Here is a 24,254-nt window from a genome sequence, read left to right as displayed (position 1 = left end):
TAAATAAGTATGAGCTGTGCTATTGGATTAATTCTGTTTAATTCTGTATCAAGCTAAGAATATGCATAGCTACATCTGCATCTTAATATTTTGAGCCCTTATCTCTGAGCTAGTTACTATGTACTTTATTTAAACAAGCTTGGGGACCTGATGCACAAGTTAATCAGCTGTTGCTGAGTGTAAGAACAGATTAGATTGCAATGACCTCCTTGGCTAAAGAAAAGCATACTTTCCTCTTGCTCCAGCCATGATAGGGAGCTGAACAATTGCTTTCTATGGAGCAGTGAGAAAATGGTTCTCTCCCCTTGGACTGTAAAGGAATCATTTGAAAAAAAAAATAAGGTGTAGTTTGGTGAAAACTTTTGAAAATTGTTGTTTGAATTGAAAACAAAAAGTTTTGAGATGCAAAGCCTAATGACTTGCCAGACTTGTGATCTCTCTATAAAAGAAAGCAGCAGTAAAGCCACTGATAGGATCCATTGGTGTTATGATAGTGTGAATGGTACAGGGATGTTTCAGGGGCTTCCTTTCTTGCAGCCTCAGCTATCTGCCACGTCAAGTGCCTTGCCGTTTGCTTCTGTGCTTTTGAGCACCAGCAGTGGAAACCCTCAGCAGGGTTCCAGAACCCTCAGCAGTTTCACCAGGCCAAAAGACTGGTGAAACTTCCTGGGACCAAATCATGGTCCAGGGAAAAACTGATTTGAAAACCCAGGCTTTTTGGCTTTCTTATCAGCTGTTTTATAATAAGAATGATTGCAACTTCTTAGCTCTTGTTGGAGCATGTGGTTGGACTCATAGTTTCACCAGCTTCCCTCTCCAGGCCAGTACAAGGTGTAATTGCTCTTTCTTTTGCTTTGTGATGGACCTGAATTTAACCTTGTCAGTGTCAGGAGGGTCACTGTCTCCCCCAGGTTGGTAACTCTACTACTTAGCACTGTTTCTGTAGGAGGCTTCGTATCCCAGTTTGGTTTTGGCATTCAAACGCGGCTTTAAAGCCATGGAAAGCCATTAAGCTTTGCAGCAAATGTGTAAGATTCCTAAAAAAAGTTTGATTCCTGATGTAGGCTTTTGCAGTCAAATTAGGAAATGAGAATTCATTAAGCCAGTGGCTTGCTGTGTTTCAGGAAGCAATTACAAAAACTGTTAAATTGTGGAGATGCCTCACATGTGGGAAGGAAGTGAGGAAGAGGGAATCTCTAAGAGCTGACTACAGCATCCTGGAGATGCTGTGTAGTACCAGTGACATTGACAAGAAATGGCTGTGTTGTACTTTGACCGCCAAATGTCAACAAAACTCATGCAGTGCCGCCTCCTTACCTCAGTAGTCTTTACAGTAAATTCTTATGATGATTTCTATTTATAGGCAGATGGTGTAAGGAAGCATTCAGTGCTGAAGAAAACATGCATTGCTCTGAGCTTCTTGCTGTTGTAGACAGGCTTGGGGACATCTCATTTAAAACAAGCCTTGCCTGTTGGTACAATCAATCTCATCTCTTCTTAGCAGGCAAGAGGGCTCCTACAAATGACCTTATAGATTAGGTGCTTTCTGTTTACATTCGATTTCCCACTGCCTGCTATTTGTAGTGAATGATTATCAGGGCATTAAATTTAAAGTTTTGCCTGATGGGAAACTATTGGACATTTTGTCATTTCCTTGTGGCTTCTCCTACCCCGATGGAGAGGCAGAGAGGCAGGGGAAGCAATCACCAGAAAGGTCGGGAATATTTACTTACCTATATTGAAACGCTGCTGAGTGGCTTTGGCCAGTCTGGGGGCGGGCTGGGTGGAATGTTTTGTTCATGATGTGGCAGGGAAGCAGTGAGGCTTGAAATTAAAAGCCTCTATTTACCTGTGCGTTAGCAGGCTGGGGTTGCTGCTGGCATCCTCTGCCTGGCCTTTGCCTAAAGGCTGTGCCAGAGCACAAGTGACATGCTGGAAGCAAGTTGAAAATGAGTTAGTACCCAAGGCTCCTTTTGGCCTCTCTTCTGTAGAGGAGTGCACAAACTCGCCCGCCCTTCAGCATGCTGGGGCAGCAGAAAGGCTTTGGCTCTTTTGCCATGGCTTCAGCTTGATCAAAGACATGTATCACTCTAATTGTAAATATTGGTAAGACCTGTGTTCTGCACAGATACAACTTTCCTCTGTGCCCAAGAAGTTTTGCTCCAAAGCACTTCCTCCTTATCACTGGGCTTCTTAGGGAGCAGTATTTGCCTTCCGTGTCATGCTTTAACAGTAAGTAGATAAACTCCAAAGCCTTTTATTTAGGCAGAGTGAGAGAAATTGCTACAGCTTAAGTAGCTATCTCAAGGGAATACAGATTAAGAGGAAACCGCTTTTAAATTTGGCCTGAACTTATACACAGGTTTATGAAAGGTGTTTACAAGACGTTCTGCCACTGTTTTGTTGCCAACGAGGTCAGCACAGATCCTTGCCCATCACTCTCGCTCTATCAGCTGCTTCCAGCCACTTTCCTGAGCTCTGCTGCAGTTACTCTTCTCTCCTGTCCTGCCACAGCTCTTCTCTCCCATTCAGATACTGACCGACCTCATTGCATGAAACTCTCTACACGTCACTTGTCTACCTTAGAGCAGTATGTGTTTTTTTAGAAAGTCTTTTTAATAGTATAATGAGATATTTAAGAGCCAAAACAGGGACTGATGGAAGTCAGTGAGAAAATAGTTGGGCTCGTTTCAGCGACCTTAGGTAAAGTGCTAGTCATGTGTGTGCCCCACTGGCATGGGTTCTGTTGCATTGCTTTGTAGTGAGTGGATTTCCACAGTAAGGAACAGGACACCGTAAATATCTCTTAGCAGAACCAACACTGAAATCTGATGATGTTGATAAACAGGAATACAACTCCAATGTGACTGAAGCCAGAAGTTGTAGGAATTTGTATGGAAGTGGTGCCAAGTGGAAGCTCGCTCCTTTCTCATCATTTGCCTGATGAATCCCAAGGAGAAAATGAATTTTGCTCTGCTTCAGTTCCAGATTGATAAAAGGTTCTTGCTGTCTAACCTTTCTACAGAAATCTCTGGTATTCTGCATGACTAAAAATAGACAACTCATTTAGGGTAATGGTCTGCCTGCTGAGAGTTTTTTATTATGCTTCATTGTGCTCCTCCGGAAGAGTTACACTTTGTGAAAGACATGGCTTGTGTATGGGAGAACACAGCAGATTCCAATTGCAGAATATTTAACAAAGTACTTACAGTCCCTGTTTTGCGAGAGCTGTTTTGCTGGGCTGAGGACTGGTAGCGCAGAGACAAACAAGAGAAGCTGACAGATTGGGGAATGCTGGGTGGGTTCATTTGCCAGCAGACTTGATGAATCATTCTGCTGCAGCTTTTCATTTTCAGAAAGATCACTTTCTGAAAAACTCAAATGGAAGGCAGAAGAAGAGACAGCTGGGGGTGTTTTGTGAGTTTTCATTTAAATCAGATATACAGTTACATCAGCGTAAAGATATATTTAAAAGTTCCTGCTATTAAAATATTTTGAGGAGCAAACAAAATCTAGGCTAACAGGAAACATAATTATCTGGAGGAGTATTTGTCAGCCATGTTCCAGAAGTAGGTGTTGAGTTTTGCTTAACCCTCTCTGGTCAAAACCAGTAGGACTCATGTGCCTGGAACTTCAAGCAGCATTTTGATTAGGTAAGAAAAAATATCCATCTTATAGCCTTGCTGGCCGGTTGTTCAAGCAAAGGCAATGTGCTTTTAATAGGAGAAACACATGTGAACAATGTATGAGACATAGCCTGAATAGGAGTAGGGGTCCTGATTAATGTGTTCACTCTTAGAAGTTCAAGGCTGCTGGTATCTAGACTGACCAGTTGATATACATGCATTAAGAGAAAAGGGCTCTGTGTAGCTGGCTAGAAGCAGAGGAGGCATAAACGGTGTGGTATTTCATGCTGGTATCCCTGCTGCAGACACAAGTGATAGGAGACCAAAGGCTGAGGCCCATTTCCCTTCCTCCTGATGCGAAAGAGCTCAGCCCCTGTTGTGCTGCACAAAGTTATGGCCAGGGCTCTGTGCTCAGGGCAAGGGATAACTCTCACATCCATTTTCTCACTGTACCAAATTTGTTGTGTCTTCAAATCAGTTTTGGCAGTTTTTTATTGTCTTGTGGGAACGTCAGCATCTGTAAGAGCTTTTGCAGGTCAAAACTTTTACCCTTGCTTCTGGATTGGCACTGTAGTCAGAGAGGTGCAGAATTCATCCCTGCAAGCAGACCATACTGAGAGCTGGAAGAGTTATGGCATGATCTCATTAGCTTGGCAGGGTGGAAAGCCTCAGGTGATGCTGAACAACCTTCTGACCCTAGCATAAGCAAACAGGAGAGTGGGAGTGCTTTGAGGAGCAGCTCTTTGAGAAAGGTTTTAAATCAACTGCTCTTCAGAGAATGTGCTTTGTGGTGCATTTAGAGCACGTTGGCTAGAAGATCGGTTAGAAACAATCATAAGGAACTATGTAAAATGCTACATTTATAGTCACTCAAACATAAAGCTATGTATATTTAAAACTACAAGACTTTCAGATAGCTCCCCATGTCAGTGGGCATGGAATAAAAAAAGGAAAGAGATCTGGAGGTGCTTTTTCACAACATCTGTATACCTGTCTCCTTTGAAGCTGCAACCAGTTGAGCGACTGCCTAGAGCTGAGGAAGGAAATGAGATACATGCATAGTGTGGGATTATAAAACACTTGTATCCTCTTCTAAACAAGATTCAAACAAGCACGTATTTCTAAACTGACCAATAATAATAGTGGACCATACAACGCTCACAAATTGATGCTGAGAGAGTTGATGCTGTTGCTTTGAAATACTAGCAAGGGAACTGGTCTTGAAATACGTGTTTTCTTGAGTAGCGTTCTACTCAGTTTCTGAAATATGGAAAGCTGTTACTAGTTGTGCAAGAATTTTATACTGTGAACACTCTGTGCCAGGAAAAGTGGTTAATTTTATGAGGAAAAGAGGGTTTTCTTTGTCTCTGCAGGTTGCTGATTAGTGAGTCTTCTGCAGGTAGAAAGGAAGAGTGGGAATGCGTGTAGAGGCAATCTACTGAGACCATGTTAAAGCACACACGAACTAAAACATTACTTTTGATCTTGAAATACCTTATAAACACTGATTGTAAGTTATTAAACGTTATTGATCTCAAGCAGGGCATGACGATTGCCTTAACAAGGGCAGCCTGTAAGCCTGGGTAAAAGGATTACCATGCTGAGGCACTGCATTGATTTGCCAAGCAAAATTTGAGTGTGGAAATGCAAACTGCACGTTTTGCATCCTTCTGGTAGCATGCCAGAGAAACATCACTGTTTCGTTTGACCTCTTCCCCCTTCTTCCAGATTAGTGGTGATGGGAACGGTGGGCTGATGTGCAGCTCTCTCACTTTGCAGAGCAGATCTTGTTAAGTGTGATAAATTAATATTCCAAGTAGACCTTTCTCTCTTGTCTTCAAGGCAATAAATCTAATAGCTAGATATCTGCCCTCAGCCATGCTGTTTCTCTTCACCTGTCCCTTTCTGAATTAGTTTTTCAACAATCAATTTATTTCAGTACCTCTGTAGGACTCTACATTTCCAAGCTTCTCTCGAACTAATGGCACAACTGTGCCTGTCCATCCTAATTGATGGTTCTGCTCGAGACTAGGTCCAGTCAAGGCACAGGGGTGTACACTGAGGGTATATGAAGAGCTGAAACCCAGTTCAGTCTAATTCTTAAAGGAAGACTAGGAATCCCACGCACATATAAGCTTATCATTTATTGCCTGTAATTTTCTCAACTAACCTCAAGCTTAATGATAGCTCTCAGCTTTGCTTTTCTCTTCTAATTAACGTTCCAGTGACTGTGTATAACCTCTGCATAAGATCAGAAGCAGCTTACACAGACATTGCAGTGGTAGCACTGCACCTAATGTTCAAGATAGTCATCCAAGAGACTATCAAGGTATTGAGAGTAAGAGGTAGCTATTTCATGTACTGTCCTAAAGCTGTATCTTATTGATGGCTCATCTCGGTTGTAGTTAACTTCTAGGAACAGAATGAAAGAACTGGAGACACCAAGCATAACCTGTGCACATACGAGCAGACATTTTTTTGGATGTGATGACCTTTTGAAGCCATCGTTTTTTGTGGAGTCATGTTGTTGAGTAACTTTACGTTCACCCTCTTAGTTGAGCAAAGTTATGTTTACTCCCATAATAATGTGAAGGGTTCAGAATTCCTGTTTTACACTGTGGGAAATGCTTTGAATCCACTTTTTTTCCTGGAGCAAACAAAACCAGTTCTGACCAAAGAATGTGGATGGGAAATCCTGGTGTGTGATAGAAGAAAAATGGCTTTGTGCCCTCTGTTAACTCCAAATTAGCATTGGTTTCATTTTAGATGCCCTCAGCTGGAGCAGCTGCTGTTTGAGGGGCATTCAGTAAGGAGTGCCTTATGTGTCTGTTGTCTGATATGGAAGAGGAGGGTGCATTAACTTAGACTGTCCCCATGAAGCAGGTAGTCCATTTATTTTATCATTTTCACTGTTGCAGCAAAAAGATCTGAATAGCACCGTATTTGTCAGTTGAATTTATAGCAGACTGATAGAGAAGGGACAGCTCTGCCTCTCCTTCCTGCCATACCTCTGCTGACCATCAGACCACCAGCACTGGGAAGCACCCCCTGGAACAGGGAAGGGGGAATGTATGAGCATATATGAGCAGCACTACTCAATGCTTTTCATTTCCAGCAGAAACATCAGGTTAAACTGTGAATATCCATTTATTATTTACTTCCTCTCTATAGCACTTTGGTGATTAATTGAGAAGGGAAAAGATGTTCTGGAGGTCTGCAATGGAAAACATGAGCATTAACTTTGAATAGGAGCATCTCATGTTCCCTACAAAACTCAGATACCTGTAATAGATACCAGTTATACAGGAGAAAGGCCAGTTTGCTTTTTGTTTGTTTCAGTATCTGACTGTGTTCTGATATCTCCCTGTCCCTGCACTTTGATTTTGAAACGTTGTACTCAGCAAACGTTGAGTTTTGTGTCTTCTGTTGTTTCAGATTGACAAGTATGCTCAGCGGGATCTGAAGAAAGGGCTTCATTTGTATGGGACAGATGGAAATATTGGCCTAACTAATGCATGGAGCATCATTCAAACAGATGTAAGTCTGATTTATTTATTTATTTTCCCTTCCTCTTTACCCTCTGGGTTCTGAAACAGCATATTCTGTGTTTGAACCTAATTAAACCCCTAGATCCCACACCAACATCTTCCTCCTATCCAATGAGCACATTAGCAACTAAAATGCTTTCTGTTGCAAATGTTGATTTTGTTTATTTCTCTTTGGCCAGGATAGCTTGTTTCTGTTAAATATTCATATTGTGTTGACACCTAAATACCACTTTGATTGCTGTGCAGAGAGTTGAGTAGAGGGTCAAACAGGAAATATTCTCTTTAAAGTCAAAGTGATAACTGATATTGGAGTGAACAATGATAGCGTGATAACAAACACCTTGAATACAATTCATTTCTGCCTTGTCTCCTTTTATAGCTATTGCAGTTAAAATGGAAACTGTCTGTGGTGTTTGCGACCTCCTACTACAGTCAGTGCATTTTTTTTCCCAGCAGAATTCAGTCATTCTCCATCACAGATGGGCTGGGAACACTTTTTGCTGTGTTACCACCGCTGTCGCATCCTTCCAGTTCTCTGACAACACTCTGCCAGTGTTTGTCTCACAAGGCAAAGCTCAACTCCATAGCTGCCTTCTTTCCTTTTGCCCTTGTCCAGCTTGCTGAGGAAATGCCATCACTTACAGTCCAGGTTTATTAGCTCTGTCCTTCTCTTTTCATATTTGACGCAGTTATTGCTCATGGGTATGATCTTTCTGATCTGAGTAATCCTCCTTGAATGAAGAATGTGCTTCAACTTTTCTTCAGCTTTAGGAAAAAGCACTCGTGCTGCCTTGGTTTCTCCTTGGAAATCTCGTGTAGCTTTCTCAGAGCTTCTCCTTTCAGAGGTGCTAGCACAGTACAGACATGCAGGGCTCAGTCTTGCCTCTGATATCTTAAACAACCTCTGCCCATCCTTCCAAGGTTATATGGATTACTCAAGGTGATGTATAGGAACCTATCACATTCTGGTGCAATAAACCCACTCTTTGCCCTCCACTGAAATTCTGAACTGCACATCTTTCAGTCTGATGGTGCTGAAGTTTTCACAAGTGCTCTTCTGTCCAGTATCAGATAACAGGAGTCTGCAGTCAGCCAAGGAAGGGCTTGGGAGGTTAAATGTTCAGGGTCACTACCAGAAGCAAGGCATCGGTTTGCTCATCTGTGTGTCCTGTCCGCATTGAGTGCAGCAGAGTGGCTGTGTATGAAATTCTTAACACAGCTCAGGTCCAGCAAGCAAGCTTTCCCATCCTGCATCCCAGCAACTGTATGTGGAAGGTTCCTTTGTTAAGGGGACTCAGCATTGTGCAAAACTTGGTCTTATTTTTCTCTTCCAATACTATGACTGGATAGGAGAAGGTCTAAACTGCTGATAAGAGAAATATGTTTTGAAGCACCAGGCCAACAGTGAGCCATATGAAATGCAGAGAAAATGTCTAATGTAATTGCTTATTTCAAACAAAATGCAGAAGTTCTACTCCTAACTTTATTATGTACTAAAATTTACTAAGATATTTGAAGGAAATAGTAGTACAGTAAATTTGAAGTAAATATTAATACACCAAGAGATGTTAATAGTTTATGTATAATGTGGAGGGAAAGGAATTATATGGAGGGTTTAAGGGACATAAAACCCATGCTCCTGCTTCCTTCCTGTAAAATAGGTGTATCGGTATATATGGGTATGCCCAGTTCTCCTACCCAAGTTTTTTTCAAGATGTGCACAAATTGAACAGAATTCAGAAAAGTCGCACCAGAATAATCAGATCTTTGGAAATTTACTTTGTGGTGAGAAATTCAAAAAGCTTTCTATAACCAGCAAAAGATGAAGTAGTGATTTGCTTGCAGTCCTCAAAGAGAGCAGGAAGGGAAATGGTTTTTGAAAGCAGAGGACGCTGCTATTGATCTGAGAGCTAAAACTGTACAATAGGAATATTTGATGGTAAGAAGCCATTGTGCAGCAGGATGCTGGATCCTCCTCTGAGGTGTGTACAGGGCTTTTTCTAAAAGAAATGGTCTCGTTGAGTGACAAGGTTAGGCTTGATAGTCTGTGGTGTACGCGCTGCTACAGACAATGCTACATCATTTTAATGGTTCCTTTGGCCTTGGAAACCTATTAGTGTGTAAAGGGGGTCTTTTGAGTTGCAGATGTCAGCTAGTTCTTGGGAGCCCAGAAGATAACAGGGAGGTGCCACCTACAGCTATCGTTCATCACTCTTTCCTAACATGGTAACTTTGAAATTCCCATGCACTGTCTTGACGTAGTGTTAAAAGTCAGCATGCTCCCGGTGCTGGGCACTGAGGACAAAAGCAAAATGCTCCCAGAGATCCATATTTACTGCTCTGCATGGTAGTTTTTCACGTGTATCTTTCTGAAGTATTTTGGAATAGACTATTGCAGTGGTGCAGTGAAGGCAATCCCAGCATGGTTAATTATGTAAAGAACTTTACACTTGAATAGCGCTATGTAAATGCCAAGTATTATTTTTTGTGTTCAGTAGTAATCGGTACCTCTTACACTGCTAATCAGTAGAGTGTAATCGCTGATAGGAGGATTAGGAGCATACAGGGGACTTCAGGAAGGGAAGGTCCCAGCCCAGAAGTGCTGTTTTCATTCTGGCTCCTGAAAGACAGCTCTCAAAAACCCCACACCAGAACTAATTGTGTTGCCATGCAGGAGAACGTCTCAGCACAGATTCTTTTCACGGACCCAGTAGACATCAGTCACTGGTTGAGCTACGGGCTGTGTGTGTACGTGGATAGCATCACAACAGGAGCGTCAGAAAAAAAGTAGAATAAAACATGGCAGTAGCAGAACCCATGATCCTCCCTTGCCCTCCCCTCCACCTTTACACTCCTTTCTTTGCAAAGTTATGATTCTGAGTTTGAGCAGGAGGATGGCACTGTGGTGAAAGCACTCAGCCACAGGGGGCCTTAACTTCTTCAGGTGTCCTCCTGGTAGCTTAGAGACCATCCCCTCCTGTGTATGGCACCTTCCGCATAGAGAATGGGAACCAGTGGAGCAGGTGGCATTTGGTTTTTGTGGGAATGGCTGATTACAGCTAGAGAGTATGGCTATCTGGTGCAAACAGAGGCACTAGTGAATGGTGATTCTTGTGTTTCTTCTGGGTTCTGGCTATCTGTTGTTTCCCTTGGAGGCCTTTCTTCCTTGAAGCCTTTGTGTTTTAAGCAGCTGCTTTCCCTTTATAACAGAAGGATACAAATCATAAGGAACTGGGAATGAGGGAACAGTGAGGTCCCGCAGGCCCAGGTGTCAGGAGGACTACTGGTTTGGCTCTGTTCCGATTACCAGCGAGGGAGTGGGACTCACCTGCACACATGCAATGCATGTTAGAGGGAAAGCTCTAGATTCATTCTGCAGTGCTGTTCAGCCTTTTGGTCAGGGAGCTGTTTCAAATTGGAACACATTATTGATTTCTTTTTAATACCTTCAGCTTGCCAAACTCACTGCCTTTCTCAATGGATTTTCAAACCGTAAAAGAACCTGATGCATGAGCAGGTGACCTTTGCACATCGTGACTGCAGACCACAAAAGCATACGATATATATGTATATTTTAAACATGACTAAAATTTAGATAGTTTAGGATGTAAGTTATGCTGACCTGCACTATGCTCCTCACCAGCCAGAATTAGGTGAAGTTCCATGTGGAGATCATTAGGAAATGAGACACAGGCATTAATTATTAAAATGTTGCTTTGTCCCAACAATTTTGTGATCAATATTGGAACAGTTCTCCTTTTAACTAACCAGGCAGTAATTTGAGGAGCCTGTAGGAAAAGCATTAGCTTCACCGAAGTGAGCAAATTCTGCTCACTTTTATTGCTGCGTGATGCTTTTCATGTCTATTTAGACCACTGTAACTGAGAGCAAAATTTGACCCAATCTCCCTCCACCCTGTTCAGTGTTAGATCAAAACATACTGTGGTATTAACAGCTGAAGTAATCCCAGAAATCCATTAAACGTTATATGATTTCAAATTGTAATTATCTTTTTCATTACTTTTTACAGTGGTGGAGGAAAAGGGCACCCTACCCTGTCCCTCCTGCTCTGTCACATTCACAAAACCAATGAGTAATTGCTAAAACCAGACTGAGGCAGGGACTGGGTGTCTGCACGGTCAAGTTTGTTCATTCATTTTAAAAGCCCTGTCCCAACCTGTCTGCTCTTGTGAGATATTGATAGAAAAAATAAATAAATAAATAAGGCCATTTTAGTATTTATTATTTCATAGAATCATAGAACGGCATGGATTGGAAGGGACCTCAAGGATCATAGAGCTCCAAGCCCCAGCCACAGGCAGGGCCAATACAGTAAAATCCATACAGTAATCTGTTTCTTTATATTTCCACTGCAGTAAGATAGAAATGTGTTTAGCATTAATTCCTGGCCCTAGGTATCCCAAGCAGTAATTGCTGGTTAACACAAAAATAAAGCTATCTGCAAGCAGCGCTGCATTCCAGAAGTGCAGCACAGAACTGGGATGCCGCTGGATGCAGTTTGGCTGGGAAAAACACTGCAGCAGCACATTGGGCTGAGCAGCCCCATGTGTCCTGAGTGCTTGGGAACCAATGCACCACTTCATAGCCCCCTGGAATCAATACAAGGGAGTGATCGATGCCTCTTTATAAAGGAGGAAAAAAAAAAATGTGGTTTGATATCTCAGGAGAAAGAACCTCCCACGTGAAACATGTGAAACAAACAGCAGTGTTTCATCAGTATTCCTGGAAACATTCAGCAGCAGGAGGCTGGAGACACAGAGGCATTTGACAAGCTTTTTGCTTGTTTCAGAGTGCGTGTAGTGTGTGTGTGTGTCCTACTCGACTGTCACCTTGTGCCGTAAGTACCTGCATTTGTTCACGCAGATGTGCACAATTACATCTAATTACACATGCTCTATCACAGCTACAAGCCCTAGCATCAAATGATCTGAGGTACCCGAGTCGAGGTGTCTTAAAGTTACTGCTGTTTTCAAGACAGCATCTGACATTTGCTGAAAATTGCCCCTTGTTGAAGTGTCTCAGTCTAGATTCACCAAAATAAGCACAAATAGTTGGTAATTGTCTTTCAGGCTTTGATCTGGATCTGTACTGCTGACCCACTCAAACCCACTGCAGCTTTTTTCCTTGTTCTTGCCTCTTGATTGATCTGCTGCCATGGGTCAGTGCGTCTGCTCCCTGCACATACTGTTCACCTGATCTGGTCTTCACTGAATACTGCTTGCTTGCCTGTATGCCCTCCAGTTTCTGTGGTGTTAGTACTCTGTTTTAGGATTCTGTATGAGCCACTGCTTAATTCCATCGCTCATCCTTTCTTTGCTGTCCAAGGGCATGACATCTCCTTTGATGTGTTATCATTATTTCTTCCAGTCCCACAACCCTTGTGCAACTTCATTCTGTTTCTCACCCTTGATCTCTTCTTAGCCCTTTCTCCTCTTGCTGGGATTCCTTATCTGTCAGCAGTGGCAGGTAAATAGCAATATTTAATCCTCTGCTTTTATATACTACACAGAGGACCTGCACTGGCATGGACTGGGTGACCAAGACTAGGCCAGATTTGTCTCTGACCCTCCTATTTCCACCTTTTGACTTACTGGAGAGTTTGACGCTGTTAGGAATTGCAGTCCTAGATCTCACCGCGGTCTGCTTTGCAGGCCCCATAGGAACAACTGTTCTCAACTCCTTCAGCTGAGCTGCAAGACTACAAAACCTACACTTCATTACCTTCACCTGTCAGACTTTGACACCTTCATCCATGCAAAGTTATGGGGGAGAAGAGGTTCAGTTCCGATCCGTGCAAAGTTGTGTCACTTGTGCTTGGTTAGAACGTCACTCAGATGCCTCAGACCTTACAGTTTCACTCTCTGCATCATGTATGAGCCACGTTTTCAAGGCCTGCTTGAAAGACAAGCTGTCTGTCGCTTCCATCTATCCGAGGAGCTGATTGATAGTGAATGATGACAGCCTGCGAGACCTTCATTGTAAGATTTCCAGATAAACCCTTACTCTTCAGAGAGTGCTTCAGCAGCATGTGTTCCATACTGCTCCTGTCTACTTTTGGGGCCTCTCACTCATGAACTGCTGCCTTGCATGCGGGAACATAAAGGAAAAAAAGTCACAAACTTTTTTTCCCTTTTGAGTCATGTTGTAGAAAACACAGCTTGCGAATGTTTCATTGCTGAGATTACAAGCTAAGGGTTGATTGCTGCCATGGACCGAATCAGAATTCTGAGCAGAATCTTAGGGAGGTGCTGCTCGGGGAGAAAGATCTGAATTTTGTTTGTTTGGCTGAAAGAACCCAGCACTGTGAGCACTGAAACAGCCGTATCACAGGCCTCGTTCTGCAAGCACTTGAAGAAATGTGGGATGAGCAAGGCAGCGTGTGACACCTCTGCCCTCTATTGGTCTTGAATGGCAGCTCTGCTGTGTGCACAGCAACCAGCCCATGCAGCCCTCCGTGCTCACAAACCCCATTATTTTGGAGAGAAAACTCTCTCTGGGACCGTGAAAATACCAGGGTCTGAATAAGGTCCTAAGTCGTGGTGATGCAGAACTTGGCATGATGATCAGTTATCAGAAATATGAGGAATAGGTTGTGTATGGAAGTGAAAAACATTGGACGGGCTCAGATACAATCAGGTTTAAAAAGAAGACCTTGGCAAGTTGTTGCAGGGCCAAGTAGGTTGCTGGTATAGCCTTGGAAAAGTGTGAAGTACTGCCCGTAGCTGAGAGCTCTGCAGCCCCATGCCTATAAAGCCGTGCAGGCTGCCTTGTTTCACTCATTAAAGCAAGTGCTGAAGTGCCTCAATACCTACAAGTTCATACATCTGAGTTAGCACAGGAGAGGCAGATGGTGTATACATCTACATGGTAATGATCCTTGCTTGTTTTGTATCACAGGCACATCACAGTTCCCACAGGGGAAGGTGGTCACAGAGCCTTTCCCTGTGCTGTTACGTACATTTCCTACACTTGCATCCCATCACACAAATGTAACAAACCTTGCAATTTAGCACTGATGTGGTCATTGTGCATTGCATCACTCTGTGCACCCTTGAAGTCCCATTACTTAGCAATATCAAATAGCGACATTAAGGAGCTGCACCAGAGAGAAGAGTTGGAAATAAACCTTTTAGTGAGTCACAAAGACTTTCAGAGATGATCAGCACAGAGAGAAGTTTGCCTCATTAACTTAAATCATGATTTTAGAAGCAGTATGCAGTACAGATCACACTGCCTTTACCCCTTGGATGCTGTATCTAAATATTTCCTAAATATATATATATAAATATATATGTCCTAAATATTTTTTTCCTGTCAGCAAGATAAAAATGATCGTCATAATCCTGTGCAGTCACTCATAACCTCGGTACGTGGCTGGCATTGTCCTGCTTCAGCTCCTGTAGCGTCCTGACACTGCAAATAAGGCCTTTGCTTCTTGTCTCCGTATTAGCTACATTCGTCTCTGTAGATAAAGCTGAGGAAATACTATGTTTCTTTAAATTTTCAAGCCCCTGCTGGTGTAATCAAGTGCAATTCAGTGCACTGGATAAGGTCCAGTTTGTATCCAACAAGAGATTTTTCCATTGCCTCAGAACGAGCAGGCACCAGTGACAGATCATCCTTACGGTATTGCCTTGGTTCTTCTTCCAGTTCAGATGCTGTGGAGTCTCCAACTACACCGACTGGTTTGAGGTGTACAACACAACCCGGGTGCCGGACTCCTGCTGCCTGGAATTCAGCGAGAACTGTGGGCTCCATTCCCCAGGGACCTGGTGGAAAGATGTGAGTGGCTCTCCAGGAGCTTAGCAGCCTCCATACAAAGGGCAGGCAGGCAGTCGGCTGCAGACTGATGCGGGTGATAAGGTGGTGATGTGACCTTGATCATCTCTAAGTGGGAAGGCTTATGTTGAGCTGTGACTTTTCACCACCAAAGAAGCCATCCATTTATATACTGTTAGGATCTGAAGGCTTTCTGAGCTGTTGTTTCATGTTGCAGATGAATACTTTCACTGATCGGGAGTACAGCCTAGCTAGATTAAGCTGGAAAATGACAGGATTGTCTTTGTTCATGTCCACCTACTGGATTAAGTTGGAGGCAAATGGCTGCCCACACACCTAGCGCAAGCCTGGAGCAGCACTGCCATAGCAGTAGCTTTGTGTGACCTAAGCAGTCATGAGGCAAGGTGAGCGGGTGAGCCTGGGGTGTGGGGCAAGGCCAGCTGATGAAGTGGAGTTGAAATGAAGATTTGCCAGCCCCAGTGGTTTGCAAAGAAAGTGCAAAGCGTCTTGGCTGTTCTTCAGTGGGATTTCATGCATGCGGATTGACAGTGGTAGAGGCTGAGTTGCAACCAAACATGGCTCCAAGTCAGATTCTCAATTTAAGGACTTAAAAGTTCTTATTGCATTTTATTCAGGGTACCAAGGTGATCAGTGCAGGTTAAGCAGGCTGCAACCACATATCGGGTAGGCATTAATCCTTGATGCATGCCATGACAGCCACTAACTGAAGGCACTCTCACCTCTTGCCCAGGTACATTTACAGGGCATGGGGCACAACTTCTGGTTGTCTTAACATAGTATTTAAAGAAAGGTTTCGCTTAGGCCAATTCCCATCCCACCAGACCAAGCCAAAAATGCAAGGTTAGACCTGTTGCAGAATTCAAAGCAGAAATAAAATAACAGAGGAACACTCATACTGCAACTTAAACCGATGGAAAATGGTAAGAAATCAGCCCACATGCAACGGGAGAAGAATTGAACAGCTCCCACTGGAACCTTTATTTAGGTATATGTATAATATGAAGTTTATTGCATATATATGTACACATACGTATAGTATGTAAATAGGTGTGCACGTGCATATATATTTTTATTATATACATGATATGATAAACTTTTCCTGAAACATGGGGGAAAACAAATGAAAGGCTCATTCTAAAATTCTAACTGCTTTTAGTTAGATTTTAGAGAGCAAAGGTGCCCTGTATCCGGTGCTTGCTTATTTTTAGTTACTGGCCCAGTTTGTATGGAACAGTGCTTGTGCAGTGGTTTGGAGGTGGCGTTACAGTCAGTGCTCCATGCTCAAGCTTTAAACCAGAAATGCACTGTATTTGCTCCAATACTGCCGTGATGAAGCAGGGAACCCAGCAGCTTTGTGTGATCTGGCTCTTTCCTGTCTGTATATTCCCAGGGGAGTACAGCAGTGTGTTTATGGCTAATACTATATTCTGTTTTATTCCAGTCTTGCTACGAAGCAGTGAAAATATGGCTCCAGGAAAACTTACTAGCAGTGGGGATCTTTGGATTGTGCACAGTTCTGGTGCAGGTATACTTTAATAGTGATTTTCAAATGCTAAGTACTCAGAACCAAATAACAAGCAGACAAAGTCTGCCCAGTACTAACTTAATAATTCCAAATTTTGCACGTTAGACTAAAACTCTGAGAGACTTAACTCTCTCTCTTATACTTCTTTCTGTTAGAATACTGAGCATGAGATACAGGACTGGGAATACTGCCCACATTTTCTGTGCTATAAAGCACTAAAAGAGCAGTCACTTTATCAAGTGGTTTATCTAAGGCGCACGCTTGATTTAATGAAGAGGTAGGCCACAACATCCTAGGACAGAATCCTAATCATGGTGGAGTGCTTTGTCTTTTAGAGCATCAGTGTTTCTCCAGTAATTTTCCAAAGAGTGCAGTCAGCTTAGCCTAAATATCTAATGTCAAAATAGCCTAAAGTTAGCTTAAGTCTTCAAGCCCATTCAAAGTCCCAGGGTAAGTTTAGTTTAGAAGTTCTAAGTTTAGAAGTTACTACCATAATTCCACCTTCCCAATAAACCATACTCCTTTTCAATTAGTTTCAGTGAAAGTAGGCAAGACTGGCACAGAGTTGTCAGTAAGATTTTTACTTGCAGTTACTTCCAGCCTAACTTTGGTCACAGAAGGGTCACTCATCAGTGCAGAATTTCTGTCTCTTAAATATATGTATCTTTAATCCAGCAGTGATGATTCTGGCTGCGGTGCAGCCATGCTGGTACAGTCCTTAGCCTGAAGAAACATGTGTGAAAGCTGCACTAGAACTCTGGCACTTACAGCTGTTTGTCAGCCCCATATAGCATAAGGTCCCATTCCTGAACACCACACTGAAGACAGAGTTTAGTTTCCAGTTGCACCTCTCTCTCACACTCCACATATAAGCAGAAAGGATGGCATCACTAAGCTAATGCCATGTACCTCCAAAGTAACTCATGTTTTAAATTTTGCATGGTATACTACTGGAGCAGCAAGACAGAAACTGGGATCAGAATTCAGCCTGTGCTCTTTCTAATGTTGGATTAAGCAGAATAACGCGTATCTTACTTTCTCCTAAGTCATGGCTGCAACTTATCAGTGCAAATGCATGACTCCTTGTGGGCCCAAGTTTGGTAGAGTTTTGTTCTGTTTTTCAATGTTTTAAGCAGATATGCTTCAGAAACAGGTAAGTGCATGCAGCAAGGTCATATGGCAGAGAGAATGTAAGAAGATTCTGTTATTAACATGTCACCACACTTAAAAAAAAAATGGCTTTTAAGCATCTACCCAGCACTTAGGGAATCTTTAAAAGATGCATGAAAAACTCAGCAGACCATGGAGGTTTCCTTCCCGCTGACCTTGATTATATTGAAGGTATTTAAGAGCAAATACCAGCTTTCTGACCAACAGGAGTGACTGATTTTCCATAGTAGAAAACATTTCAGACAATTTAAAAATGCTAATTAATACTGCCAGGAAGTGCTGTGAAATACAGAGAAAATACCTCAGAACAGAGAGGCCTTCATCAAAGTCTGTCCTGAGCTGCACTGTGTGATTGAATGTAATTGATGATGGAAGACTTGATCCACTGTCACCTAACATGAACCAGGCTCCCTCTGTTGTTGCTGTGATGTGGTTGATATCGCCCTACGTATGTGACAGCTTTTGTTTTTCATGTTAATGATATTATAGATAGAATCACACCATGACACAACTTGAAGGACACACAGCAGATGTGGCGGGAGAATGGTCTTCAGTCACGCATGCTGGAAATTGTATCACACATTCAGCCACTCAGGTTTTATTGCACAGCTGTCTCTGAAGGTGTTCCTTTACTGGGAAATAGAAGGCAGTGTTCTAGGGGATACTTCCAAAAGGCATATGCTTATAGTAAAACAGCTAATCAGTGCCTTACCACTTATTTCATATTCATGGGCAGTGAAGAAGATAAACAACTACGTAACCTTTTTTTGTTGTTTATTTATGAAGTAGCATAGGCATAACTCATGTTCTTTCAAGAATATTCATTGATGGAATGTACTACTTAAGGAAAGCATAACATTCAAGTGGTCAAATTAATTAGGTGCTTAAAATAGAATTCACACCAACACATTCTACCAGGCAAACCTTTATCTCAATGAAAATTTGTACAGTAGCATTTGTTGCAAAGGAACAGCAATAGCCAATTAGTGTAAGTAAGTACTTTAAATAGAAGGAAAACAGGATTGTCTTTCTCATCCCTTTTTCTGAGGAATTACTGTACCAGAGGCAATGCAGCAGGTCAGTATTCAGGCTGGGAGAAGCAGCCACCTCTGCCTGCTGCTTCTCTTGAACAGCCTGAGCAAAAGGAAAGACACATACATTGTTGATGAGCCACTGATGATGATTAATGCAGGGACAGTCTCCAGTGATTCCCCCAAAGGGATCTGTGCACACATGCTTGGAAGAATAAGGTGCAGTAAAGTAAACCACAGCGTCCTTTGGGTCAGAGATGAAACTGCTTGTCTTTCAAAACAATGGCTACAGAGATAACCGCAGCTCCACAGCTGAGCAGGTTGCTACTGTAAACCATTTTTGAGCAAAAGACATTCAAACATTTCTTTTCAGTGTACCTCTCCCCAGAATCTGGACACTGCTTTCCATGGAGAAATCAGCTCTCCTGTGCCCTCATTGTTCATTCTGTAAAACAGCAATACAGATAAGGATAAAAGGCAGATAGAAACTAGGAACTGAAACAAGGACATGAGCTGGCAGGAAAAGCAGTGTGTGATGTGTCTTTCTGTGCGTGAACAAAACCAGTGTAAGCATGCTTCTCCCTCTTTGTTTTTTTGTTTTGTTTTTTTTTTTTTGCTTTGTTTTCTCTGGTTTCAATAGATTTTATCTTTTACTTACTGAAAAATGATTATTATTTCTTTTTCTCTTAGATTCTTGGACTCACCTTTGCGATGACCATGTATTGTCAGGTAGTCAAGGCAGACACCTACTGTGCGTAGATACCATTCCCAGTCTTTTTGCTTCTCCTCCAAAGGACACAGGAGAAAACTCCTTCATGCTCATTCTTCTGACCTTTTTTTTCCCCCCCTTTGTACTATAAACTGTGTATAATGCTATCTTTCTGGAGATTTTGTGAATCACCCCATTTTATTGAAGGAGGAAGAAAAGAAAGAATCAGTATTTGAACTGGCACAGGTAAGAAGCAGCCTTGTCTTTGCACAGAAGAAAACCTGCAGACAGCGATGGTTCCTTTCCTGTGGCCTACGGCAAGGCAAAAGGAGGCTGCTGATGAGGGGCTCATCTGCAAACCAGCGTTAGGAAAAGACTGCACTGACACAACCTCTGTGAAACCTGCCGGGTTGCCTTCCAGCATTTCACAGTCTGGAAGAGAAGGTGTAGAAAATGTACGTTCTTCGGCATGGAAAGAAGGTACAGAATAGCTCGTGCTGAATGCAGGTGTAATTTTACTACAGTTTGCACACAGCTAAAATGTCAAGAGCAAGCAGCCTTTGCTCCAAGTCTCTCAAGATGATTTTGTAGCCAGGAGAGGATCGTCTTCAGAAATATGTTCTTTTAAAGGAGTATTTTTAATTTCATGTGCTGCGAAGTCAGGCTTTTAATCTGAATCTGTACAGTGAGATCTGGCTGGTAAGGGAAAACAATATTGAACAGTTATTAATTGCCAGTGGCATACAGATGATAGTTGACTGTATATGTAATATATGTTCGAGTCATATACACACACTGTTCTGAAAGGAGGTGAAAATAACCAGCATCTAATCTCAGAGAGTGGGAACCTTTCTATCCCATTTTACATTCCAACTGAAATAACCAGGAAGGATTTCTTGTAGGAGGCACTAACGCTTATACCTTTGGGAAACAAGTAATTACTTTCAGCTGTATCTTCATTTCTTCATTTCAGTAAACAACTTGTGAGTGGACTCCTCAGTCATTCTACTATGATTTTATTTTTTATCATCTCTGTTTCAAGTTAGCCTGCCAAAAAATATCACTCATTTCCATGCTTGAAGATTTGTACTATGCTGTCAGCTGTTCCTTCCCTGAATGTCACCATTTCATTAATTTACTCTGGAAATATCATCATCTGCAGGTATGATAGAGTTCTCCTTGCTAAGGAAAAATCTTTGCACGTTGCTCATTTTTCCAAGAGTTATTAAGACTTCAGGTGTTTTTATGCTTAGCAGGTTTTTTTCACCTGCGTGCTTACAACAGCCAAGGCACATCAGTCTTTGTTAGAACTGAAGTCATCTCACATTTGTGCTTTTCATACCCATCTCCCTCCTCCTGGCTTCAAAGGCTGTTGGCTGCAATACGCCCACACTTTCTGGAATTTGCAGAAATCTAAGTCACTGCTTTCCTTTTGCCAAGAAACAGCCACTGGTTGTCCCATTCCCCACTCCGCTTGGGTAACTGAAGTAATTTATACAGGACCCTTGTAGAATCTGAAGAATTAAATGCGTCCTGTTATTCAAACAACTCCCTGTCAGCACCCAGCTCCAGGTAATGCTGAAGCAACCTGGCGAAAGGAGATAGCAGGGAATGGGCTATCACAGCAAGCCACCTGGCCTGCTCCCCCCAGGCAGCCTTTTGAGGACCTCTCAGCTACAGATGAGAGCCAACCACAGTGCCCTGTTTTCACAGAAAGCCCACTGCATCCATTCTTATTGGGCCAGACTTAGAAGCATACATCAAACTCAGGCACACAAGTTGACCTGTACCTTCAGTACTTACAACAGCAGGTCTCAGTCACAAGTGACGTTTTGCTTGCCTTGATTTACGGCAATTTCCAGCAGTGAAGCTGGCCTCGCCAACCTACAGTATTGAACATCTCCTTATCGCCAGCAGTAACCCATCTTTGGACCTGCACCACTGATGAGTCTGACTCTCACTTATGCTCCCTTTTATGCATCAGCCCCTGCAGCACGGGACATTTAGCTGTGCAAAATAAAGTGAAAGTAATGCACTACTCGTGTATATACTATGTGGCTTCCCAATCACATGCTATCATAGCAGCCTCACCACCGCTAAAGGCTTTTATTACCGTGCCAGCAAGCCACAAATGTTAACAGAGCACAACTGTGACTGAAGTTAAACAGTGAGTATCCCAGTGAGTACACAGACAATCTGTGCCTTGAGCAAGACTTACTCGTGGAGTTGTAATGACGACGGGCTGGATGCACTCTGCTTCTTGAGCCCGTTCAGGCTGGCCTGTCAACAGTTGCACTCTGGGAGCAATGGCTGAAGTTTTCTCCTTTCCTTTCTCTCACCGTTTTTCTTAACTGCAGAGAAACAATTGTAGCCTAAATGTACCATGTGTGAGTTTTTCCCATGATTCTTAGTTTGTACTCACTGTTTGCTTCTGCTGACAGCTCTGAGTTTCCAACACTGAAAAGCAGCATACCAGAATGATGAACACATTAATAAAACATTGATTTTTTTTAAGAAAGATAAAAGTAGACAAGTCTATCTGTAGTGATCCCAGCCATTAAAAATTAACAGATTGACAGCAGGCCCGATGGCTCAGCTGATGAGAGCAAACCGTTGTGCAACAGAGCTTCTGCAGAGGGCAACGCTCATCAGTTTGCCTGATGGTGGTGTAGGGAGAAGACATGGCAGGCCTCACCCTGTGAGCCTCCCAGTAATGCATGCCGAACTCTTAGAGCAGACTGCTAGGCAGACTTCCAGCTACACCTACAGAAATAAAAACACAAAATGAGAAACAGAGAAGACACATTGCATTTTCTGGTTCCCTCTAATCATGTGCCACACTTCAGGCATCCTCACAACAAGACAAACTGCCTCAGTTTTCAGAAACGTGTACCTACAGACAGTATGAACAGCATTCACTTTGTAAATCCCATTGCAACAGCAGCACCTACTGAAAAAAAAACAACAAAACTCACTGCCAGCAGAGGTGCTAGTGCAACTTATCACTGGACTGTTTTCTATATTTGATGTTATTAACTCTCTTCATGCAGGCCTAGCAGATGTTATGGTGCTTAAAGCATTACCAGCACAATCCAATTTCAGACTTCTGAACATACTGACTATAACAAGCCTCAGCTTTATCATATTTCTTTTCAAAAGCATTACATCCTTTTCCTCCTGATGAGGTCGGACTGTTCTGTGATGTGTAAACGGCAGCACTTCTTTTTGTAAAAAGCAAAACCAGATTGTTCCATGTTATGTATAAAACTTGACATCGAACTGGTTGATTATAATTACCTTGTAGTACGTAATGCCTATTTAAAAGAGTGCTCATAGTGCATTTATGCAGAGTAACACAGAAGTCATTCCAGTTGCTTCCTTTTGTGTTTTTGTCACTTTCATAGTAAGGGCTTTTGTATTACTTTCACTTACTTTTAAACATGAAGGAGGACTCAATACATTTAAAGACAGAACCAAAGGCAACAAAGAGCACAAGGCAGAGAACTCCTAATTTATACTCCTTGCTCTTTCTGCTTAATGACAAGATGTGAAGGCATAGGGTGCACAGCTGGACCTACTGAATGCAGCAAGACCAGCATTTAGCTTTTAGAGTCAGTCCAAAATACTTCTGGCTTTTCATCTTCACAATTATAAGAAAATATATATATATATATTTAAGAAAACGTTTTTTATTTTCCTGCACAGCAACTGTCAGCAGCAGCCAAATCGTATTGCTTGTACCACAGAATTATTTAGCTCTAACATATTATAATGCACAATCACTGAAATTCACTCCAGTTTGCATTCTATGAGTATTTCTTCACTCCTCCCCCTCAAATTACATCAACTTGTACAGGTTTATTCTTCCATTTAATAATTACCGTTTGAATGCAGCACTGTACGTATGATTTGTAAAACAAAGAGGAAGAAACTGCACCAGAGTTGTACAAATACGTTTTCCAGCATCAGCAATCTGGCTGCAGCGTGAATCCATCCAACCCCCTCACTGCTCACAAGCTGATTTCCATTTACCCATTGGAGTCCTTAGTGCACGTGGCTTCAGGCTGCTTCTTCCCCCATTCGTAGGCAGGACAGGAGGTTGTGAGCACAGAAGTAGTTAATGAAGTTAATGAAGAAGTTAATGCCCTTCACTTACCACTCGGCTTCATTGCTGTGCTAGATAGAAATGTGGCACTGAAGGTAAGCAGGAAAAAAAGAAAGAAAGAAAAAAAATAACATTGATTGTGGCATTTATTCTAAAGCCCAACTCATTATTACCTTTGTCCACAAGGATTTGTGCTATGTGTGAATGATCTTCATAGCTACTTAGGCAATTCACAGTAAGAAAACGAGTCAGGACTCGCTATGGGAAATTGTGTTTGGATTCCATTGTGAATTCTGTTAGATTGTCACCCGTATCTTACCACAGTGGGCAGATCTCCTCGGCTCCTTGGGTTTGTCACTGCAACTACGATTATACATTTTTGTGCATTCATATACAGAACGAAATTGAAAATATACATTTTATTTTTAAAAAAATTATTAAATATTCTTTAAACTTTACAACGGAACGTCTTCTGTGTTCTTTATAGTGAACTGCACTGCAGCTGTACGAGTATGCGCATATCCAGGGATGCGCCAGGACACGCACTGTACCTGATTAAAAAGAAAAGCAGCATACTTCTTTTTGTCATTTCTCATTACCTATCTTTGATTTGATCTATCCTTCGTTATTGATTTTTTCCTTATTTACGCAGCTTACCCATTGCCAGGTAAATTTATACTCCCTTCTGTTTCCTCTTAAGGGCAACCTGAAATTATGTG

At 42.3% G+C, this 24,254-nt stretch overlaps 1 protein-coding gene across 20 annotated transcripts in view; it reads left to right on the top strand.

Annotated features, from left to right (window-relative positions):
• The window catches only part of TSPAN4 (tetraspanin 4), a 395,182-nt gene extending 371,189 nt beyond the window's left edge, over positions 1-23,993 (top strand). For all 20 annotated transcript variants that reach the window (XM_015286701.4, XM_015286696.4, XM_046942331.1 and 17 more), the window contains 4 exons: positions 7,062-7,163; positions 14,846-14,977; positions 16,437-16,520; positions 19,412-23,993. In XM_015286701.4, the coding sequence (XP_015142187.1) occupies positions 7,062-7,163; positions 14,846-14,977; positions 16,437-16,520; positions 19,412-19,480 (387 nt within the window). In that variant the 3' untranslated portion in view covers positions 19,481-23,993. The remainder of the gene's footprint in view (positions 1-7,061; positions 7,164-14,845; positions 14,978-16,436; positions 16,521-19,411) is intronic.
• The last annotated feature ends 261 nt before the right edge of the window (positions 23,994-24,254 follow it).

The sequence above is a fragment of the Gallus gallus genome, chromosome 5, assembly GCF_016699485.2.
Source record: "Gallus gallus isolate bGalGal1 chromosome 5, bGalGal1.mat.broiler.GRCg7b, whole genome shotgun sequence".
Taxonomy (NCBI): domain Eukaryota; kingdom Metazoa; phylum Chordata; class Aves; order Galliformes; family Phasianidae; genus Gallus; species Gallus gallus.
Note: the sequence above shows the minus strand (reverse complement) of the source record. Positions and strands in the feature narration are given on the sequence as shown.